This window comes from Leiobunum rupestre, chromosome 9 (genome assembly GCF_980474605.1).
Source record: "Leiobunum rupestre chromosome 9, qqLeiRupe1.1.hap1, whole genome shotgun sequence".
NCBI lineage: Eukaryota > Metazoa > Arthropoda > Arachnida > Opiliones > Sclerosomatidae > Leiobunum > Leiobunum rupestre.
Window position 1 is genome coordinate 9,431,146 of NC_143392.1, and position 23,368 is coordinate 9,454,513.

At 34.9% G+C, this 23,368-nt stretch overlaps 3 protein-coding genes and 1 long non-coding RNA gene across 10 annotated transcripts; 3 read left to right on the forward strand and 1 right to left on the reverse strand.

Annotated features, from left to right (window-relative positions):
- The first annotated feature begins 1,672 nt into the window (after window positions 1-1,672).
- Window positions 1,673-2,473, forward strand: Sys1 (Sys1 golgi trafficking protein). The gene is made up of 2 exons (XM_090158026.1): window positions 1,673-2,066; window positions 2,129-2,473. The coding sequence occupies exons 1-2, from the start codon at window positions 1,828-1,830 to the stop codon at window positions 2,367-2,369; spliced, it is 480 nt and encodes a 159-aa protein (XP_090014152.1). The 5' UTR covers window positions 1,673-1,827; the 3' UTR covers window positions 2,370-2,473.
- Window positions 2,441-8,363, reverse strand: LOC149926462 (uncharacterized). 5 transcript variants are annotated; one of them, XR_016473699.1, is made up of 15 exons: window positions 7,527-8,196; window positions 7,120-7,427; window positions 6,960-7,046; window positions 6,732-6,871; window positions 6,533-6,658; window positions 6,336-6,461; window positions 6,107-6,272; window positions 5,926-6,021; window positions 5,694-5,861; window positions 5,450-5,622; window positions 5,313-5,390; window positions 5,131-5,258; window positions 4,878-5,070; window positions 4,526-4,721; window positions 3,823-3,936 (listed from the first exon to the last, which is right to left on the reverse strand). XR_016473699.1 is itself a non-coding variant. In XM_090158024.1 (14 exons), the coding sequence occupies exons 2-14, from the start codon at window positions 7,289-7,291 to the stop codon at window positions 3,832-3,834; spliced, it is 1,758 nt and encodes a 585-aa protein (XP_090014150.1). In that variant the 5' UTR covers window positions 7,292-7,427; window positions 7,667-8,353; the 3' UTR covers window positions 2,441-3,831. The 5 variants fall into 5 exon arrangements, 4 of the variants coding, with proteins under 4 accessions (XP_090014150.1, XP_090014148.1, XP_090014149.1 ...); XM_090158024.1 differs by lacking the exon at window positions 4,526-4,721 and having other exon boundaries at window positions 2,441-3,936; window positions 7,667-8,353; XM_090158022.1 differs by lacking the exon at window positions 4,526-4,721 and having other exon boundaries at window positions 2,441-3,936; window positions 7,527-8,353.
- Window positions 8,364-14,227: 5,864 nt separating this feature from the next.
- LOC149926463 (uncharacterized) lies at window positions 14,228-15,501 on the forward strand. Of its 2 annotated transcripts, none has more exons than XR_016474032.1 (2): window positions 14,228-14,458; window positions 15,107-15,501. It is a non-coding gene; the product is annotated as an uncharacterized LOC149926463 (long non-coding RNA). The 2 variants fall into 2 exon arrangements; XR_016474033.1 differs by lacking the exon at window positions 14,228-14,458 and adding an exon at window positions 14,823-15,017.
- Window positions 15,502-15,915: 414 nt separating this feature from the next.
- LOC149926464 (phagosome assembly factor 1) lies at window positions 15,916-22,720 on the forward strand. Of its 2 annotated transcripts, none has more exons than XM_090158453.1 (13): window positions 15,916-16,425; window positions 16,899-16,981; window positions 17,052-17,135; window positions 17,199-17,242; window positions 17,316-17,395; window positions 17,464-17,543; window positions 17,845-17,963; window positions 18,099-18,211; window positions 18,272-18,348; window positions 19,247-19,387; window positions 19,451-19,690; window positions 20,469-20,600; window positions 20,671-22,720. In XM_090158453.1, exons 1-13 carry the CDS (start codon window positions 16,356-16,358, stop codon window positions 20,734-20,736), a joined length of 1,329 nt encoding a protein of 442 aa, XP_090014579.1. In that variant the 5' UTR covers window positions 15,916-16,355; the 3' UTR covers window positions 20,737-22,720. The 2 variants fall into 2 exon arrangements, with proteins under 2 accessions (XP_090014579.1, XP_090014580.1); XM_090158454.1 differs by having other exon boundaries at window positions 17,860-17,963.
- Window positions 22,721-23,368: the final 648 nt, after the last annotated feature.

A 23,368-nucleotide genomic window follows, 5' to 3' on the forward strand; every position in this document is an offset into this window, starting at 1 on the left:
GGTGGCATAAAAATATAATTTTTTATCCAGTTCCTAACCCAAACACGTGGTCATAGTTCACATTTTCCCCACTAGATGGCTCCGCTGTAGTTTTATGTCCAAGGGTTTGAGGCTTTGAGCAGCCTCTCCCGTGCCCCCCCCCCCCCCCGAATTCTTCTCCAGGTACACTTGAATCCTCCTAGAATGCTGGCGTGTAACTGGCAAATGGACCAAACTCCGTGGCAGACGATAGCCAGATCTCAGCCAATCAGAGCTCAAAGAGTGGTTCTGCCAGGAATTTAATGTCACCAGATAATGACGTCACCTAGCTCCCGCGAATCCCGCGATAGTAGTGGAACCAAAGAGGATTATTATCCTCCTTTGCGGAACCCCTCTACGGGCTCTCATTGGCTGTAGGTTAAAAACGAACTGGCGACAAGCTCGGCCGTAGGCGGCAGCATTCTAGTTACCTATAAGATTTCTATGCTCTGATCAACATTTTATGTTCCATTTGCGTGCTCGAATCTGCTCCGATCAAGTTTCTCGTGTTCCATTTCCTGCTCTCGGGTGCTCCGAGATCGCCCAAAACCGATCTGCTGATTTCGACAGTTCAACGGATCGAGATCGAGATCGGAGCAAATTTTTGCGTGTTCCGTTTAGATTTTTTTTGCCAAATAGGCAGACCAAGACTCGAAAATTCAAATTACTAGCAGACGAATGGTCCATTTGCGGTTTTACTCTAGTCAATTGGGGCGAGATCTATGACATCAGAGACAGACTCGGAGCGAATCTCGAGCAATCAAATGGAAAACGCTATTAAATTATCACGCAAAAATTTGCTCCGATCTCGATCTCGATCCGTTGATCTGTCGAAACACTATGGTCGAAATCAACAGATCGGACTTGGGCGATCTCGGAGCACCCAAGAGCTGGAAATGGAACACGCGAAACTTGATCGGAGCAGATCCGAGCACGCAAATGGAACAAAAAATGTTGATCAGAGCGATCTAAAGCGCTGAGAGCAGTCAAATGGAAAACGTAATAAATCTCTTTTTGCTCGAGCGTATGTTAAACTACTATTTAGTAGACGACAGTTTCTAGAATCTAGCCTTGGAAATTGATAGTTTACCAGTGAATCTACTGATGGCGCCACGTTTGTGGTTGAAACATGTCTAGTTACCCATTGAATTGGGAATAATACTGCTAGAATTACAATTACGATTTCAGTTGCCATGGTTACGTGGGAACTGTTCTGATAAGACTGTACGAAATTCATCTTTATAATTAGGCGGTAGCGCCATCTATATTTTGTAAAGTTATACGGCTAAAAATAAATAATTATTAGCTAACTCACCGTAACTTGAGTTAAAAAGGATCGTATTGACATAATAAAATTATTTTTAAACAACTTCAAAGGTTTGTTTGTTACGAGTAATCATACATTTCAATTTCGCATCAGAAAAAAATTCAATTGCAATATAGTTGCCACACTAGAGACAGATGCCGCCACGGTAGAACGATAAAGTTGATAAAGTCTCCTTATTCAACGAAATTGGTCCCGCGCCAGCCAGATTTAGTTGTACCTCTATTTATTCCCAACTCAATGATCTTGCCTTGGAAATTGATAGTTTACCAGTGAATCTACTGATGGCGCCACGTTTGTGGTTGAAACATGGCAAGTTACCATGACGTTCAGCCTTTAGAATTAAAAGTCCGTGGTTCACTGGTTCGTCTTTAGTACAAAAATGACAGTAAATTAGATGGCGAAATTTGTCTTAAAGTGACTAGAAAGATTTTTACGTAATTAATGAAATAATAAACTTTTAAAGTAAAAACTTAAAAGCTAGAATGACTCGTTTCTCAGGACATTTTCGATTCTCTGTATGGGACCCATTGCTAATAATATCTCAAATAGTGACAGTTCAGTGCATATTTTACACTTCTTTGGGAATTTGGATATTTATCTCTGATCTAGCTACTGGAGTAAATAAGTCTTTGGATCACATATTTTTGTACGAAGTTTTACATGTTAAGGATTCACATGGACGATGCATTATTGGGTCTTATCTAGTTAACGCGCTCATTTGGTATAAAGTATAATATAATATAAATTTATCTACATCTAGATTAACATACTTTTACATTCCAGCGCACTTGGGTTGTGGTACATTGTTCAAAGAACAAGACTTTGCCTAGACTTCAGTACTACGTGTCACATACTTCATTTAATTATATGTTGGGCTTATAACAGCTCATTTCCTAACACATTGTCGTGGTGGCTTTTAAACATAGCATGCGTCGCTATTACTTGCGTGTGTGGAGAATTTCTGTGTATGCGAACTGAACTGAAGGCAATACCTCTTAGTTTAGGACCTAAATCTGACCTGTGATTATTATTGAATATTCAGAGTAACTTATTAATATAGTTCATTATTTCAATGATTTTTTTATAACTCCTTAGTTTACAAGCAATAAAACAATTTTATTTCTTAAATACCCGAAGAAAAAAAAATTTTACAACACACTTCTAAAGTTGAGCATTAATCTAAAATATTCTAAGATCACGCATACCGAATCTCCTACTTTTCCCTGTTCTGAGACCTGTTAAATTACTGTTGTAACCAATAAGAGTTGATTGTGGAATGTTGCCTTAAATATTTTCATCTATATTAGGGGTAAAATGAAAGTCTTGTTGTATATTGATACGACTCACGTGGACATTCAAGAACCTGTACTTTTTGGCTTGTGACGTGTACAAATATTTTTTTATTCTTAATGTAAAAAAAATTCAAAAATAGTTTCCAATTGCCAAGAATTTCCAAGAACGTTTGTACAGAGGAAGCTACCGGGGTTGGCACTAAAAACATCTCAAATGTCCCTTTACCTATTATAAAGCGCAACATCGACCCTTTCCAAAAATATTTCACTCTTAGAGTGTCAATGTGACCTTAACCGCAGATTATAAAACAATAGATCACAGAATACCCTAACAAAAAGTAATAGCTATTTCATATTTTAGGCAATTTTTTATATACCTAGAGTATATTTATGAAAATACTACATTTTGTATTAATAGTTACAATAGTACATGTACTTTGAAAGATAACTAACAATCCTTGAGTTTACTTATCAGATTTTCTTTTCCCATAAATGGACTTTTTTCAATTATTAGACGGAATATAAGTTGTACTTCATTTACATACAAGCATCTTATGGCACAGTTAGGGCTACTGGCTTAAACAAGGTACTTTAGGGATGAGTATTCTATCTTTCTTAAACAAGAGCCAAAAGTATAAAAAATGTATTCCCCCTCGAGCCCAAACCACCTCATTTCAGTTGTTTATCCGCAAACACCAATATTCCAAATATTTGCTACGCAAACGAGGAACCGTCTGTAATTTGATGACTTTAATAACTATTTAAATTAACTCTGACTTTCCTATTTCAATAGGGACTAATAAAATTAATAATAAACATGATAAAATGTGTTAAACCGCATAAAATAACTAAATACAGTTCCCTAAAATTTATGCCAACTAAGCTTATAACAAAATGCATACAAAAAAACTACAAATAAATCATATAATTTGGGAATAAAAATATACCTAGCATATCACACTATTTAATATATTAAATTTTGAAGAACCATAATTCTACAATCGTACGAAGGTTACAGTATAGTTCCGTCAAAGGCCATAAACTATCACGAAAACCCTAAAAAAACCTCTTCATTACCAAACTTTAGAAATTAATAATGTTATAAGTGGCATTTTGTACATTATGAAAATACAGCATTACGGAAATGCTCTACGTGAACTTGAATCTAAGGGGAACGAAAGTTCCGGTGAAAAATTAACTTTGGTCAAAACATTCGGATATTTCTTCATCCTCCTCTATGACTTCTTCAACAAGAGGATGAAAGTTCTGCTCTCGGTCTTGCTCTAATCGGGCCTTAACCTATTATTTTTTAGGTAAAATGAGAGGAACTTTTTACACCAAAATTGTTAAAATTTCCAAAAATAATAAAATGCGATAACTAGCGGGCTTTTTTTTTTAAACTTGAAATAAAAAGCAGCAATGTATAATACAACTACTATTATAATAAAAGCTCATAATACTAAGGGATGCAATTAAAATGAAACTGCTGTATTACAACAAAACAAACCATATATATTATGCGGTACTTTTAAAAAAATTAAAATTGGGAGGTAGTTTTTAAAATTCAAAATAAAATATAAAAACAAAAATAGGAATATATTACGGTTTAAATTTGAGTTTTTTCCTAAGAGCTAAAAAGCGTATAACCTTACACGCACAGGAAAAAGCTTTATACAAGTTTTTCCCACTCGAAGGTAATAAGGGGAGTAAATATTCTTATACCAATAGCGAAATCTTTCTTAGGGAGGTTCAAAATATGTCTATAGACATAAGGACATTTAAAAATTTAAGAAGAAAGTTGAAAGACAAAGTCTTAGGCAATAAAGTAGCACCGATTAAATTTGGTTTAAGAAAGAACCCTTAAAAAGTGGAAAATACTCAAATGTACCGATAGATAAATTTTTCGTAAGTAGTTCCGGTTTAAAATACATCTATGGATTTAAGGACATTTAAAAATTGACGAAGAAAGTTGAAAGACAGTCTTAGGCCCTAAAGTAGCACCGATTAAATTTTAACTCGGAAGGAACCCTTAGTAAATATATTGTGCATTGTTTAAACAATCATGCAGTCATAGATTGTTCATGCTGAAACAAAAAGAGAAAAAAATGAGTGAAGAGTGGCTAGATTGCCAAAATAAAAATGAAGGATTGAAAGTTGAAAGGAGTGGGTTATTTTAGAATGTGAAGCTCTTAGATTGTGCCGCTGTAAGATCCCACCCACCAATTACAAAAAATACTTACGCTTTCATTAAGAACGTTTATTCTACCATCAACTTTTGGTTCTAATTTGCATTGCTCGTGTTCGACTTCGTCTAAGGAAGGCTGGTGGAAAGCTCTAAATATATTACGCCTGCCACCAGCGTCCAAACTGATTCCTCTACGTAGTGGGACTTTTTGGAGGGAGCTATCTTCGTATATTTTAACTATCGAATGCCTAAAATAGATGTTAAGTTTTGAACATTGTTTTTTGGTCCAAGACAGCAAGGCTACGAACCTACGAGACATACAGACTAGACTCTGTCTATGCCGTGATTTCGTATTGGTATCCCCAGTTAATATTTTAATTGCTTGGAAGTGGTTTTGGACTGCCGTACAAAGTTGTGGACTATCTTCTTCAGTCATCTATTGACCTTATATATCAAAATATTTCCTAGAAATTAGTATTTGTAACCTTACAAGGGCTTCGCATTCTTTTAAAACATCATATCCGTCTCGTCCTTGATGGAGGTAACCCTTCGTAACTAACCTGTACATCTAAAAACTCGCAAAAATCAGCTTTGAAAACTATATCGAAAGGAATAAAATGGCATTACTTGTTCCAAATCTAAAAATTCGTCCCCAATTTTAATGTACTTCGGGTCTATTCTACTTCCAGAGGGTTTAGAAGGATCAAACGCAAAGCAAACCCCAGCAACTTGGGGAAATCTGCCTTCTAATTTGGGATATTGCGAGACACCATTTTCCAAAGCCTTCCATATATGCTCCCCTATTTATTAAAGTACACATTAGCGTATAACCATCATCAGTTTTATTAAATAAGATGATATAGAACTTTACCCGTTGCATTTATAACTATTAAGTTGTCAAGCATTGGAAGAATAGTTACTAAATCGCGCAGTTTGAAGGGCCCTTTCGGATGCAATCTGTCCGATCTCAACGTCCCAGAGTTAAGAATAGCCAGATCAGAGTGCGTAGCTGCCAGCATTATATCACAAATGAAATTACCTACAAAAATATCACTGTTATAAACAAATTCTGCTGTTTATAATTTAAAATGCATTAAATGTACCTAAATTCGTTTCTTGCGTTCTTATACTAGAAAATCTACCGTCTAAATCAACAGAGAAGTGACCTAAAACGTCATCCATTCTACCTTCAACAACCTCTAAAGAAGGGACAGATTAGTAAGTATTTATAATTATTAAATTACTTCTAATACAACTACTAGCACTACGATAACGAAATTGTACCAGAATATTTAGATAATTCTTGGGCCAAGTCCGGGTCTTCGGCAAATTTGGAAGTTACAGCGACTCTTTCTATTGCTACGTCAATATTGGAGTGATTGAAAGTCAGTGTAATTTTGGAAAACTCTCTGAAATCTGTGCCACTTTTAACAATATATTTTCCATTCACCTTATTATATAAACATTTTGTTAACAATTTAAACCCACGAAAAAAATTTAATTGAAACTTTACCCTTTTAACTTCATAATCATGGTCGTGTCCACCTAATATTAAGTCTATTTCATCCACATTTTCAGCTAACCTACAATCATTCGGTGTCCTCATGTGCGTTAGTGCAATTACATAATCAACTTTTTCCTGATTATAAACATATTGGTATTAGAATATGAAGTAATTTGAGGTGTAATAACAATTTACAAAGTACATACTTTTTCTTTAAGTTGCCTAGCTAATTTTCTTCCCTCGGATACAAAATCTAAATAAGTTACGTCCTCTTGGTCTATAGTGGCTAAAGTGGCCAGCCATTCTTCTTCTACCAATCCAACTATTCCAATCTACCATAATCACGGATAATTTTTATATTAAATATAGCTAAAAATTACATTGCATTATATTTTGATTATTTACTTTCTTTCCTCTTGATTCTAAACAAAAAGTAACTAATCCATCGGCTAAGGATTTATTGGTTTCATTATCAACAACATTACTCATTAACCAAGGAGTCGTTGTGCGTCTGGAAAAATCCAGCAAGTTATCTACTCCAAAATCTAATAAAAAAAAATATATCTTATCAACACATAGATACAATGGTATCTATACAATAATAATAATAATAAAAGGGGGGGGGGACATTACCAAAATCATGATTTCCAAATACGGAACAATGTACTCCACATGAATTTAACACAGATATCATTTGTTCACCTTTAGTGAAAGTACTCACTAAAAATGTCAAATAGCATGGTTATGAAATATATTTAAAAAACCTTATAGGTTTATAGTATATGAAACGTACTTATGGATGGTGCTAGAATATCCCCGCTAAAGAATATCAATGGATTGACAGAACTAAAGCTTTTTAAAGCCGTGCAAAATCGAGCAGCCCCACCAATCGGTTCTTGGGCTTGAGGTTCCACATTATAACAATCGTTAAAATGAAGAATCGTCACCACACTTTCCTTTGACATTTTGTCGTTGAAGGGCTAACAATTTCGATTGATGATAGTATATATTATTATCAATAACCCTTTAAATTAAATTAAAGAGTAGACATGTGTCAGTTTGACAAGTGAATATAATTTGCACATTCCTAGATGCTATATTCTATAAATAAACAATGCAATTAGCATAAAACCGAGTTATTGGCTAAGAAAAGGGAAAAAAATCAGGCCTACCCTCCTTAATGAGATAAAAATAAATTACCCTATTTCTATGAAGGAAGAAAATTTAGTATTAAAAAGATTCCGAATGAATTTGCTGGCACATAAGCCTTGGCAGAAGTGGTAGATAATCTTGATCACAGTGGTATATTTTCCATTAAAATTAAAAACATTCGAATTTACTTTAATTCGAAACTCAACACACGCCCCTGATTTTCTCTTCTCTTTGCACTTTATCCGCAACCGCAAATCAAAACCATCCGAAAAAATCCTTGAGCTAAATACCACCAACCCCCTTTTTTCACTGTTTCCCGGCGTCAAACGAAAGTTACAACGGCATCAAAAGACAAGCCGACATTCAGGGAGCCATGCAATTTGGTCGCAAAAATGCGGCGCACGTCGGCTACTTCTGAAGGAAACTCCCTTATGTACTCTTATCCCTACATAGATTCCCTATTCGTAATAGACCTCGAAACACGTAAAGCAGCTTTTCGAACTATGTCCACGCCATACAAAATAAAACAGTGCGAAAAACTAAAATAACACGATGATATAAAGACCCTTCAGGAACCTCCACTTTTCCAGAGTGTTTATCTAGCTCAAAACAATGATAACGACAAGAGCGCGAAGATGGCGAAAACTATTATAATCTTCATCTTCGGAAAAACAATGAGGAGTTAGCGCTTCAATAGTCGCGCGTTTTTTGTACAAACAAACGGTTCACTTTCTAGAGCGGTCCGTATAACTTTTACGCCTAGATACATTTCGTTATTCATCCGTACATTATAGATTCCGATACTTTCTCAATTTCCTTTTTTTAACGAAAGAAGCCGGGAGGGTGTTATTTTTCCATTCCGTAAGGTCATTCGAGTGTTAAAGAATACCAAAAACCCGGGAATACATTCGGAAACAAATGTCGCTTCCTCGTTCTTCATTATACTTTTGATTAAAGTCTAAAAATATTTCTCACGGTAAAAAAATTGAATGAAAAATAAAGGCGCGATTTAACTATGACGAGAAAAAAAGTGTATTTCTAGCTAAAGAATAATTGATAACCCGCGACAACCGAAATAAAATGCGGGTTTAAGAATAACCAACAATTAAAAATACGACTCTCCGCAACTTGGCGCGAAAAGGGCCTATTGTAAGCGCAAGTTTGTTCAGTAAATGAGGACGCTGAAGTGCCGGGAACTTCTTTTAGTCTCTGTAAATAGTCTTGACCTACAGACAACAAAAGATGCGCGGAGAAAAACGCGAAAATAACTTCCCAAAATACGGACTTTGATTAAGCGGAATAACAGAAAAGTCACCGCTTCCACCGAATTTTACCTCCTCATGTTCACGTTTCCCATATTTACGTAAAAGCTCGAAAAATACCGTCGTCTCATACTTGAACATAAATTTCCCAATTATCTATGCTAAAGATTTTGCAAACCACATAATTCAAACAAAAATATAAAAACAAACATAAACATGTGGAACTAGTGGCTTTATTATTTTGTAATATATACCTTTGCAGGGGCCAAGTAATCAGGTGTACAAATCATTGGAAATCGCTTAAGAAAATCATTGTAAATCATCGATAAATTGTGATAAATCACTAAAAGTTTTTAAAAAATCAGTAATCAGGTGTACAAAGATTTTATATTATCAGTGACTACACAGCATCACGACTTAACCCTTACTCCGAATAAGGGTATAAAATGTAAAAACTAATGTAAAGGTTTTAGGGAAATAACTACATAATAGGTTTCCATGGAAACAAAATTTTCTAATCGCGAGGCACGAGCTAATCTATTCGCGACCGAAAACTATCGCTACGCCATCTTTAGTTCACCATTGACACCTACTTGGGTAGTGGCAAAAGCATCGTTATTCGTAAATTTGACTATATAAATAATGATACTTGCATTTTAATATTATTTTTGTATAGTTTGCTAATATTTTGATGTTTGTTTAAGAAAAACGTTCTTATGACTTTTTCATTAGTCTGTAGCAGATGCTAGATCATAGGTGAAACCTCGCTAGCACCCTTACAAGTCATGGTGTGAACTAACAAGGAGACTACCCGAGGTGATTATCACGGATTTTGTTGAAACTCGAGGGTTCGGTAGACCTTATGGTACAGGGTTGCCACAAAATTTTCAGATTCAAATTCCCTGACTATTCCCTGTTTTCCCTGACCATTTTAACAGATTTTCCCTGACTTATTAAGGCCAAAATTTTTCTTTTATATTTTACTTTTATCAGAAGTTAATAAATTTAGATGAACTTATATTTCAGTAAAAAGGTTATTGCAATGTTGAAAAAATTAGCCAAACATTCAAGGAAATAAATGATAATCGTGGAATTTGTCATAGATCTAGAGTTAAATTACCTTCAAAAAGTGCCAAGATAAAGTTGAATTCCCTGACTTTTCCCTGAATTTTTACCAATTCTTAAAATTCCCTGACATTTCCCTGACTTTTTAGGCCCATTTTTAAAATCCCTGACTTTTCCCTGATTTCCCTGTTTTCCCTGACGTGTGGCAACCCTGTGGTAGTATGAAAATTGCCAAAGGGAAAAGTTGCAATGGGGTTTAGTTTTCCCATGGCAACCGAAAACGTTTTTGATCTCTCAAAACACAAAATCTCCATTTAAAAAAGCATGGGATTAAAAAATTTTAAAAAATTAAATTTTCAAAACATACCCAAAAAGATGAATTTGACCTATTTTGGGTAAGATTGATCAACAAAATCGGTGATAACCACCTCGGGTAGGCTCCTTGTTAGACTCGTTTCGTTCGCAAATAGATTGTCAAAGCCTAAAATTAATATTCGTCACGGAGATGGAAGTGACGTAATTTACATTATAATATAATATAGAACTTTGCTGTAACCAATGGACTACTACTAGGGATGCACCGATATATCGGCCTATTTTTCTAATATCGGTATCGGCATAAGCGAAGCCGATATTGGCCGATACTGATATTATAAAAATATTTTCAGAGAAACATTTAAAAATAAGAAAATTATCGATATACTAACTAATGATAATATTTGACTTCAGAAGCTAGATCATATCTTGTTTAGACAGGGGGTTACGATTTGAAACAACTAAAACAAGTTGGCAAGCCAAAATATACCTCTCCTCGGAAGAATGGTCCCTAGTGGTATTAATTTCTCGACCCGATCCCCAAAGATATCTCCGCAATTCAGAGTTATTTACGAAAAACGTATTCTCGGTTCAAACCCTGCCCGGTATAAAATTTTAATTTTAATTTAAATAATTGGGACGAAACAATCGAGTTTAATTTATTCAGAATATTATAAATTAAGTAGTTACAACAGCGAGTTAGACTTACTAAAACAATGCACAATTGAATTTAACCCTTTTTACAGTACATGTTTATCAGTTGAATATAATACTAAGCAAATTTTAATGAAAGAAATATCTACAGATGGTATTTGTATTTTTCTCGCTTACGAAATACTTGCCGCATCTTTAACGCTCATTTTATTTCAACGCTCGTAGACTTCCAGTTGACGTTGTGACACATACCGCATGAAAAAGACCAATGCCGTCCAATTTCCAATATCATATAATGACTCGCACACCAGGAAATCATTGACTGCGTTAGAAATCGTAGATATCCAAATATCCACACCAAATATATTTACAAGAAGCAAAAACCTTACCATCAACAAAGCATAGAGAGCCACTTGACTAACCGCCAGCTCTTAAAGCAATTAACGTTAAATTATCTCCTTTGAATTAACACAACTATATATAGGTCGTAAAAATACCCGTAAATAAATAACAAAAAAACTAACAAAGTGGACCACCCACAGGGTCTACCCTTTAACCCTCTTATCTCGGCTGACTGCGCTAAAACAAGATTTAACCTTTAAAAAAACCAGATTAGGCCTTCATAAATTCATTAATAAAAAAAACTTTATTACCTATTATGCTTACGATGCGTGTCTTAATTTCAGTGAACCTGAGGAGCTATCGGTGGTTCTGTGGTAGAGCGCTCGACTGCCAAGCCAAATGGTCTGGGTTCGAAACCTGGGTGGCGCATTTGTTTTTAATCAATAGAGAAACGCTAAATTAGAATTTCTTCGATGCAATAATTTCAATTTCAATTCTATTTCAATTAAACCAAAATTTCGTACTCTATTAAATACGCTTCCGATAAAGCTGAAGGTCTAATTTTCAATAAGGCGTAACAAGTGTCGGTGGTTCTGTGGTAGAACGTCCGCCTGTCAATCAGGGGGTCTCGGGTTCAAATCCCGCCCGATGCGATCGCAAATTGATACTAAGACGAATACCGTGTACAACTGGTGGAAACCCTGCCATTGGACGTTGAGAGGTAGCATTACACTCAGCACTCGGTCCGTCCCAAAGTCATTAAGAAGAAGTTGGAGAGAAAACGCCCATATAAACACAACAGACTCAACATGCACAACCATCAGAACACAAATACAATAAATTCAACACTCACAACGTACGTATAAACACTACAAAAACGTAAGACACCAAACCGTCACGACGGTGAGCGAAAAAACACCATCCAAACCAAAACGCAAATGAATCCGCTAACGCTCACCGTCACACGGTGGTTTTGCCAACCCTTCGAGAAACTGCGTACGCAGTGATTACACTTTGCACCGAAAATGCGAACGCGTTCGCAGGCCTGACAGACCCACAGACCCACAGACAGACCCACCCACAGACCCACCCACAGACAGACACGGTCGTTGTATAACCCCTCCTAGGGGACTTTGTCCCCTCGGAGAGGTAAAAACAACGATATTGGATTTGTGATGAAAAATATGTATCAAGTAAAATGAAAAGAAAAATATTTGGATATGCTCTTGCAAGCTTTTTTTCATGAAAAATTAGAATAAAATGGTATGACAGTGTACTGAAAAGTCTTTTACAATGATTTTATCATATACACTACTGTTATGATAGATAACTTTGTTAATTACCGCCGATATATCTGCCGGCCGATATATCGGCTGTACCCATTTCGGTGCATCCCTAATTACTACAAAATTTAGTACTGAAAAATATACGTACACTTGGATACTTCTCTCTAAGAGGAGTTTTATATACTTTTAGTCTAATTTGCCAGTTTCAATAACATTACCGCCATCTATTGGTTTGAAAAATTTAGCACTAAAAGAGGCGGCGCATTGTTCAAATTAGTCTCGCCCAAAATTACCATCTTGGCCAATTGCGATAAAATAAAAGCGCGTGTCAAAACTATTGTAGTTGGCTGTACTTGTGGTATTTTAAAATATCTTTACATAATTGAAACTGGCGAATTAAGAATAACACCATCATTAAAGTATGTACGTTGACCCATAACCGAAAACCGAACGTAACCAAATAGCACTACTCATTTGACACCACATTCCGATTTTCTACAAACATATAACTGGCGATGTAGACCCTAATTTAAAGGCTTACAACGATTGAAAAGGAGTTTTTGGATGTGCTAAAATATGTGTCGCTTCAAAGCAGCGGAATATATGAATAAACATGATGCCAAAAAATTCGAAAGTGGAAATTTGACGCCAGGATACGAACACCCCCCGCTGTTCACGATTATACGCTAAATCCAAGTTGAAAGTGGAGAGAACTGAATGAATATATTATAAATAGCGTACGAACGATCCTACAAACTGTTGATATTTTTACCACCGAGTGATTTGATGATTATAACGAATAAAAGGGTGATGGACCCCGCGTCATCATATAGCATCTTAATTACCTCTTTCCAACGCCGAGGAAAATACTTTTACCGCCTACCGACGAACCTGGTGACCCCCTAACAATTTTGGGAAGTGAAATTAAACGTTATTTATAAAAAGCACACTTTTCCGTTTTCGCCGCGGTTGAAGTTCAAGGAACTCCGCTATCGCCACCCGGGGTGCAGTGGCAAGGCGCGAAACTAAGAACAAATGTAGGACAAATTTAAAAAAATCTTCTTCTTCCCGAATTAGGAAACACCCCATTTCTCCATAATATTGACGATACTCGTTTGATACGCTCCGGCGTATAGAAAACGAAATTTCAGTCCTCTTAGCCGGCGATGGGTGAAAACGGGGATTATGACAGTTTAAGGGGGGGTAGGGATTTATAATAAGATGGTATTCGCGATTGTAAGAAATACACCTGAGCGGGGGTGGGGTGTACCAGGAGGGGGCAAAGGGGGTCCTCATCTAGGAAGGAACCTGCATTCGACGAGATGCTTAAATACAGGATCAAAATGGTAGAAAGGATCACACTGAAGAACAGCTTCCTAGGAACAGTTTACAATAAGAGTTTAGAGTAAAAGTAACGGTAAATACTTCTTCGGATTTCTATCCGAAACTATTTAGAAACTTCGGTTTTGTGGATACTGTAGCTCGGATAATTTCCTAGTAAGTAAAGTTTGATAAGTTAAATGTTAGTCGAAAGAAAACTTTGATGTTTCTTAGTAAAAGTACTCCCAAGAAAATGTCTTTCAATCTGTCTACCCATTTTTATTTAGAGAGTAAAAGTACTCTATTGATAACCTTTCCGCAACTATGAAAAAAATGTACATCCTCAATTCGAAATTAATGTCCAGAGTAAAAGAACGTTTCTTTCCCAATAACATTTTTTTACGATAAATAACATCGCTGTAGTTAGATAATCAATATGGGTTTCATCCCTAAAATGAATCAGATATAACTGAAGAATAATACGAAATTGAATACAAATCGATTCGCAACGTTACTATTTTCTCTTTTTTCAAAAAAAAGCACCCGACAAAGACAAAATCATGTTCGGCAGGAGAACGGTAACACTTTTGGCTTTGGCACTCTGCGCGGTCATCATCATGACGTCTTTCGAAGAAACGGAAGCGCTAATTGGCAAGAAGAAACTCCTGAAGTTACTTCTTCTCAAGAAGGTTCTACACCCGACCAAGATTCTTATTCCCATCCCACTACCCATGAGGTGAGTTTTCAGTTTATATGAATACCAACGGTATTTATTGTTATCCAAGTGTACCAAGAATGCATTAATGTCTCTAAGAATACCATTAGGCTCTGCATACATGCCAGTGAAAGTTCGTCTACTTGTTAATATTAAAAACGTAATCATAGGTGGTTTCTTTTCGCCTGTTCTCGGACTAAAAGTGTACTCTTTTTACCCTAAAACGTTTCATTCGCCTGTTCCGGGGATGATAATTACTCTTTCTGAAAAGTAGGTGTAAAGAGAATAAATCGGATTTTGTCGTCTGCTAGCCAAAATTTATCTGCTAAAAATGCCACAGGCAGCCATTTTGGAAAAACGTTTTTACTCCGACTCGAAATGACGTCATAGCGTTACTCTTTTTACCCTACTCCGATATCCCGGGACATGTTGTCAGAATTTATAGCCCGCTGTACCGGTAAAATCAAAAAACCACACCAGCGGAGGCCTATCCCGGGACAAGCGAAATGAAACCACCTACCGTAAAAGAGCGTCATGAAAAATCTAAAGCAGACGAACTTTCGCTACAAAATTGTCCAGGGTGGGGTTTAGAATCTCCGCAATCTCGTATTAGCTAGCTGAATTAATTATGGATAATATTCTAACAACGCCATTTTATCTTGTTTCTAGCATGAAAGAAGAAGAAATGGGCTGGCCATCGATGCCCCCCATGCACCAGGAATGGCCCATGCCAATGCCCATGTGGTGATAGCGACCAATTGCTCAAAAATCGCGCTTAAAAACTTGTGTAATATATAAATTTAGAGGTCTCCGATTCGGCAAAAAACTAACTCCTACCTCCCGTCCATGAACATAATACAATCCATCTGATTGGAATCTTCATTTACTTTGAAGACGTTCCAAAACTCGAAAAGGGCGGAAAAAAACGATACGGAAGAGAGCTCTCTATAGCAAATTTTAAACAAATATTTTTTAAATGTTTTTAAAATACATTTATTACCGGTAATATGTTGTATATGTTTTCAATGTTGTTTCTGGTCATCATTGTTTTTATTTTAAATGTACCCTGATTTTAAAAAAAGTGTCAAATAAAAATATTTTTTATAATTTCGTGGTTATTTTACGACCTTGCTTCGCGGCGCGAACACTTTTACAGGAGAAGGCCTATTTTTGAGCTAATTATCCTATTTAAAATGTACAATTAATTATTGACCAACTACACGCGCGCTTCGCGAAGTTTATTGGTATCGCGATTCCACGAACAGCTGAAATGGCATTAAACGCGATAATCTGTTGCGGGAAACGATGTAGGTGTATATCGCGTTGTGATCCTCCTATATGGTACGAGAGTGGTTTCTGATGAACGTTGCCCCCAAAAAGGAGAGATACGGAGGGCGCGGGGAGTGTTGTGGGGGAGATACAGACGAATTGGTAAATGACAAAACGCAGAGATAGCAAACTTTATACGGCGCAAACCCTCTGCAGGCGAGATACGCATCTATTCGAGCCTATAAACTAATTGAAGTTTCCAGGAGTAGAGTCATTTTCCCCAGAAAACGTTCGTACTGTTAAACGACGTATGACAACAAAGAAATAATAATAAAAAAACTTTTCGAGGGGGTATAGGTAGACCACAGAAGCGACCCTCCCCCCCCGCCGGAAGCGGAGCGTTGTGAAAGGCTGGCTGGGATTCCAATGTTTACGAGCGACGACGCATGCGTGTGTTATGTTTCCTGCAGCAGCGAGAGCAGAAGACTAGTCCGTCAAAAAAGTTTTTCGTAATAATGGCGATAACTATGCCAAACAAAGAGTAGCGAAGTGACTTTTGCGACTGTTTCGGAATTAACCGTTCATCAGCTACAGATGAAAATTCGCTCATGATCTGAGAATTCGCGGGGGTTCCTCGAGGACTCCGAAAATGCTAGAGCTCGAAGTGGTTCCCGAACGCTCGCTTTCGAACGAGCAATGGGAAATAGGCCTAGTCTTAGGTGAGTTTTTATTCCCAGATCAAAGGCGCGACGCAGCTTACAGCGGGGGCTTTTCGCGTAGAAACAGCTGACTGGCCTTCAGCCAGCCCAGCTACGACTCAGCTGCGGGCGAAAGAGTAACGAGAGATGCTGGCGGGGATCGCTGCTTGTTGGCATGGGGATGATCCCCAGGGGGCCCTTCTCCCAGTTATAATATTCGCTTGGCCTATTTCTAAAAAGGATGCATCATAAATAATAGACCTTTAACACCCACTTTTTTGACATGACAAGTTACGCAATATTATTTGACCTATTAGTCTAGTTAAGTTCTGTTTGAATTTAGTTATGGGTGTATACAATTTTTTCTAGTTCATTATAATAAGGGTGTTGGTATTTTCCTATAAATAAATAAGCATTACTAATTTTCTAGAATGTTAGTACCTTTTACCTAATAAAAATATATATTATAATCTTAACCCCTATTTATTTTTCAGGCATGACCTTCAGTCAAGCAGTTTTAATTTTACAACAACATTACAGAACCATAAGAGATGTAGAAGTTATTTATAGTGAAAAAGTAAAAATATTCCACATCACTATAAGCCAACAATAAGCTTATTTGTCTTCTATAATTATATATTTTATAGAATCCTTTGGGAACTGATCTTATCATTAACTTGTCCCAAGATGGCATTAGACTTATTTTTGACTCAATTTGTCAGAGGCTCAAGGTAATGACAATTCAAATAACTTCATGTCGTAAATATTTTATAACTAAAATACTTCTTTAACAGATCATAGAAGTTTATAATATGAGTAAAGTTAAACTAAAATACTGGTATAAACAATTGAAAACTAAACATTTCATTTTATTATTTAAATTATAACTAAAATATTCATTATTGTTTTAGTGGTATACCATTTAGTTCACCTGAAGTTCCACCAACAATAGAGCAAATTGATCATTCATTTGGTGCAACTCATCCTGGAGGTATAAAAAATTATATATATTTTTTTATTATATAATCCAACATTAACCATAATTAATTTTAATTATAGTTTATGACGCGGCGCAGCAAGTTTTCGTTTTAAATTTTAGAGGCTTATCCTTTTCATTTCCCATAGAATCAAAATTTCAGGTAAGTTATTGAAAAGTTAATGAAAGGGCGGACGGCACCATTACCTATCGTTTAGGAACTACTTGTTTATTTTTAAAAATGGAGCGCTTGCCCTCTTGAAAGGAAATAGCTACGTATGATGTCATACTTGGAATTGTGGCTTTGAGAGTAGCTTACATATACGCGCATGTGGTCCGTCCGTCCAATGGTTACCTGACAGTGATTTTATGGGAGGGGCTTAGTATAATATAAGGTGTCAGGTAACCATAAATTTTATGATAATGTTTTAATGAATTTAATCGAAAAACTAACAATTTCTTAGCATTTTTTTGCTCAGCCTCGTTTTGCTCATGGATTGGGCAGCTTACAGTTCCCGAATGGGTCTTCGCCCGTTGTCTCACGAATGTGCATTTATAGTGGAAATAGTTTACAAGACACAAAGTTAATAATATTTTGATTTTTCAATAAAAAGAGTGGTGAATAATTAACCAGGATTCCCCTGGTTACACCACTGTAGAAAAAATAAAATTATTAAGTAAGTTAAAAGTAAAACCTAATTTTTTTTATAAATTCCAGGGCACCCCCTCTACCGCTGCCATGCTTTTATAACTCTTGCTATTTAGAAAAGCTAGAAGTAATCCGCGAAAAAGATACCTCAAAAGGCATCAAGTTATATATAGTGGCTGAAGGTACGTAATTAACTGCCAACATTAATTAAATTTAATTAATATTTTTAATTAATATCGTAGCTTTAGGTCCAAGAAAACTCCTAGAATTGAAAAAACAAGCTATGACACATGAAATTAAATTTGGGGATTCAGCCCAAGTAATAAACCAATACTTTTTAATATTATCATGAGTAACAAAATACAAATGAGTATGACCATAAGTAACATAATAGAAATAAGTATGACAATTAACGAGATTTACAAACCAAACTGATTTTCATAGTTATTGCGTAATCAAGATGTTTTCTCAGCACAGAGCCGTCTAGTGTCTAAAATATGCGAGACTACCGCTAAGCCGAAATATCTGGTTTCCGATAGATAGGCGGAATATTAGGCTAAAATGATAAAAATTAAAAAAGTTTTCCTCGGCGACACAAGCTCATGTTTTTTTATCACGCATGATTCGCACGCGGGCTACAAAACAAAGCCAAAGCCCCTCGCAACTTCCGATATTAGGCTTAAATTTTTATCAAAAAGTAGTCATCCAAAACGGTAAGTTGCGAGTCCAAGTCACAACTTGAAAAGAGTATCAGTGCCGAAAAAAGGTTCGGTTAGAAAATTAGCATTAAAGCAATAGGAAGTGTCATACTTATTGTTATTATGTTACTTATGGTATGACACTATTCTCCCGTTGCTAATTTTTTAATTAACATATAAACAATAACGTGGTTCAGGGAATTTTTCGTGAGCTAGTCTATAGAAATGTCAGTTAATAGAGCTTGAAAAATTGTCTCCGATAGCCTATTCCGCGGATCCTAAAAGGCCTAATGAAATTTGAAACACTTCCAATTGTAAAAATAACTTTTACTTTGTCAAAATAACAATAAATTATTATATTGGAATATTAAATTGACTAGTATAAACAAAAACCTATTTTGAGAATTTGACTACCATTAACTCAAATCCTGTGTCATACTTATGTTTATGTTACTTAAGATATTATATAAAACAATTATACGAATATAATTAAAATTAAAATTATTTTGTAAATTTTAGGATGTACTATCTTCTCTGGGAAACCCAAACAAAATATTTTACAAAGCTGAAGATAAAATGAAAATTCACAGTCCAAATTCTCACAAGCTGGTTTCACTGCGTTCATCTGATTATTTTTTCAATTATTTTTCTTTGGGCTTGGTAAAATTTTGCATTTCTTTGGAAAATATAATGAAGTATTAATAAAATAAATTATTATTCCAGGATATTTTAATAGATGCTCGTGAACACAGCGTTAAAAAATTCATATTACATACTAACTATCCGGGACACTATAATTTCAACATGTATTTCCGTTGCAACTTTTCCTTCCCTGTAACCATATTGGAAAAGCCACCTAACCAGGGTGGAAATTACCGAAATAATGGACGCAGAAATAAGCACCAAGCGCCTACACTCGTTGATGTTGGTCCTCCCCAGGAAGTTATCACGGCTACTACTAAGGTATTGGGGTTACTTCATTATGATGAAGTCATTTATAGTTATGATAGTCATAATACAAATTTATTATAAAAGACGATTATTTAAATTATTTTAACTGAAGTAACATTACGGCTGCGTTCAGTAACTCTCAACGAAGTATCTGAAAATTATTTTCGATGACTCTTGCTAATGTGACGTAGGATCTTGTTGAACGCTTTTTACGCTTGTTGTAAAATATAGTCTGTTGTGGCATCTGCAGCTAGCTTTACTCCGTACTGCGAAGTCACATGACTGTTGAGCAATGGAAAAACCTGCTCTTTTGTTGATGACTTCGTTGGTCAACGGATGGGCAACGTGACGGCAAAACCGGAAGTCCAAAAATTCATTCAGTAAAAAACAGCTGACTGTTGAGCTCAGCGCTGAACTTTTTTAGATTTACTGAACACAGCCTTTTAAATAAATGTGGCGGGTCCCATTAACCCAACAATAATTTTTCTTAATTTTCTTTAACTAAAAACTATATAAATCATAACGTTACTTAGAACTAACAGTATGCCGCGAGTTCTTACTAGTCCTAAGAAATCCCCTTAGCTATTTCAAAAACCCTTTGAAAGGAAAAAATAATGATGAATTATTTAATCAGAACGTAAAATTAAATAGTATAAACTAGCAAAGGGTTTTGAGATCTAAATGCATTTTAGTTCCGTGTTTATTACCATAAAAACAGTGGCATAGCTAGGACCATGGTTTGGTTTAATTTATTATTAATTACGCAGCATTAATTGAATTTTATTCTTAGTGGGATACAATTAAAGACAAATTAGATGGAGTATCCGAGCGTCCAGTAGTTTTAAATCGTACTTCATCTACCAATACCACAAATCCTTTTGGCTCAACCTTTTGTTATGGATATCAAGATATGATTTTTGAAGTAAATTTTGCATATACCCTTTCGTCTTTTCAATAAAGACATTAAAAATGTATTTTTAACAAAATTGCAGGTAATGCCAAATGACCATATAGCTTCAGTTACGCTTTATCAAAATAATAAACACGGTCCATGCTGAAATCACTAGGAAATTTGGAATATGAACTAAGACATACATATACGGTATCCATAGTGCTTCGCTGTATGTAATACTGTCATTGTAAAATTGATATACAGTCATTGAAATTCATATCGGACCAGCTCCTTAAACAGCTTTCAAAGGAGTAAGAGGAAATGAAAACTAACATAAACTCGTACAATTAAGATTGTACTACTAAAAATTAGGACATTAATATCATTCCATTTGGAATATATGGTTGATTTATAAGAAGTCAATAATGGAAGATTGTTGACGTATTTGTCTAAAAAACGGATTATTTTTATTAGTGAGTTGAACATTGTATTATAGATTTTGCTGTGGGTGATTGCGTTTCTTCTTTTTGATTTTAAAATAACTTTTTCAGTGTTTTTGTAAAATATCGGGCTTTTTTTTATTTCTAAAACTATTAATTTTTTACCCTAATATAACATTATCTCCTTATAAACAGTTTTATCATCAAGCCTAATAAATATTTCTTAATTTTTCTTCGTAAATAGCTTATCTAAATAGTTTATATATATAATGCACGACTGATCAAAGTTACACCCCACTATTGTAATTTTATTAATTTATAATGACTTTCTGCACTAATATCTATATAATTGCACCAAGGAATAACCTTTCTCACATACTCACCCCTCCTAAAACCCTCCTTTGTGCCACATTAATGTAAATTGTATTAAAATGTACAGAGTAGTTGTGTAAAATACGCGATTAGTCGACTGTTGTTTTATAATTTTTTTCCATGTTAAAATTTTTGTTTTGATACTCGTTTAGTTTCCAAAAACATTGTAAATAAGGAGCTTTGGCTAACCGTTTATTTAGAAAATGATGAACCAGTATTTGAAATATTTAAAGCAATAGTTTTTCAACTTTTTCTAAAAATATTAAAATAATAATACATAAAGGCTGGCTCTGATTTGAAAACGATAAAACAGATTGTAATTAATTTAATTGACAAATGGCCTTGTAAAGTGCAATTATAATAATTTTGAAACTATAAGTGTGTTAATTATGTAATATTAAGACTGAAAATTATTTTTGCAATTTAATCATTGGCTAATGAGAGTGTCGTCAGCCTTTAATTTGAAATTATTTGTAACCTTTTTTTTTGGTAATAATAAGATAAATTTTAAAAAATCAGTTTGACCTTTTTGGGAAAGCTTTTGCGTGTATATAATGCAACGATATATGTAAGAATCATCTCGATAGATTTTGCCAAGATTCTAGATTTTACAGGGTTTTTCAAATTCATTACTGGAAGAAAATTATAATTTTTAATTGAGGAATCGTATTTAAAGTATAAAATTAAAAATCTATTTTCAACTACTATAAATGAATGCCTGCAAATTGACTCTAGTGAATGATTAAAAATATACAAGCGAATGGCAAAATTCAACCCCTCCGCTGAAGTGCGCCCGAATGAATAATTTTCCTTCCAATTTTCTTTTCCAAAGCAGTTTTAAAAAAATACTAAGCACTTTTTAAATAAAAACCGAGAGCTGTGATACAAATACATAAAATGTTTAAACCGCGCGAAAAAGTTTGAGACTTGATGAAAAAAAAAACAAACAGGTTTTATTGAAGCAAAACAGTAAATGCTTACGCATGTATAAATTGTACTCTAAACAAAAGTATAAAAAATATTTTTAAAGGCTTATTAGCGCAACTGTCTGCTTTATATATTCTCAAATAATTTTTGTTTTATTTTGAGCATTTAACTATGCAATTTCTTTAAATTATATTTTTTTGATTTCATTTCCAATTAATTTATTTAATGCCCGAGTGTTGGATTTTTTTTCATGTATAATTAAAATTACTTTACTACTACTGTATGAAATAAATGAATTTTTTATAGCTAAAAATAGCCTGAATGTGACATATGTAATATTCAAAATTGTCTGTACAGCTAATTATAGGGTATAATTTATCATATTTTGTCATGTCACCTTAATGAAGAAAAAATTAAAATTTGTACGATAATTGGCCAATTTAGGTCCATATTAGCCATGAAAATTTGTCACTTTTGCGGATGTAAATTAATAAATATACAACTTTGTATATATAATCAACTGCGTGCGTTATCTACCATCTTATTTAAAGTAAGTATTGTTTTAAAATAAATATTATCTTGTTTAATAACCATTAAGTGGGTGCTAAATAAATAAGATAAAAATATCTTAAATTAGAACCATCCAAAAAGTCAAATTTTTCTGGGTTGCAATCTCCTTTTTTTTGGCAATAATAATAAAAACGTCATTGGATTTATTAGCATTCCCCCTGCGTTTCCCGTCCCCCCTCCAGCCTTTTAACTACGTCCCCATTGGCTCTAAGATAAAGAGCGTGTAAAAATTCAATGGGATTTTTTGACAGATTTAAGGCTTTAATTTCTTTGGGTTAAAACCGCAAACTGTCGTTTCATCTTACCAAATATTAAAAATACGAACTTATACATAAATCAGGAGGGGGGGTTTGGTGGATCCATCGTCCCCATCGTCAAAAATAAGATGGGACAGGGAGGCGAGCAAATGCCATTAAAATTCTTCATGGGTAATCAAACTCATTTGAGGAGAGTTAAAAGCAATAAAAAGGGAGGTCCTAACGGGCTATG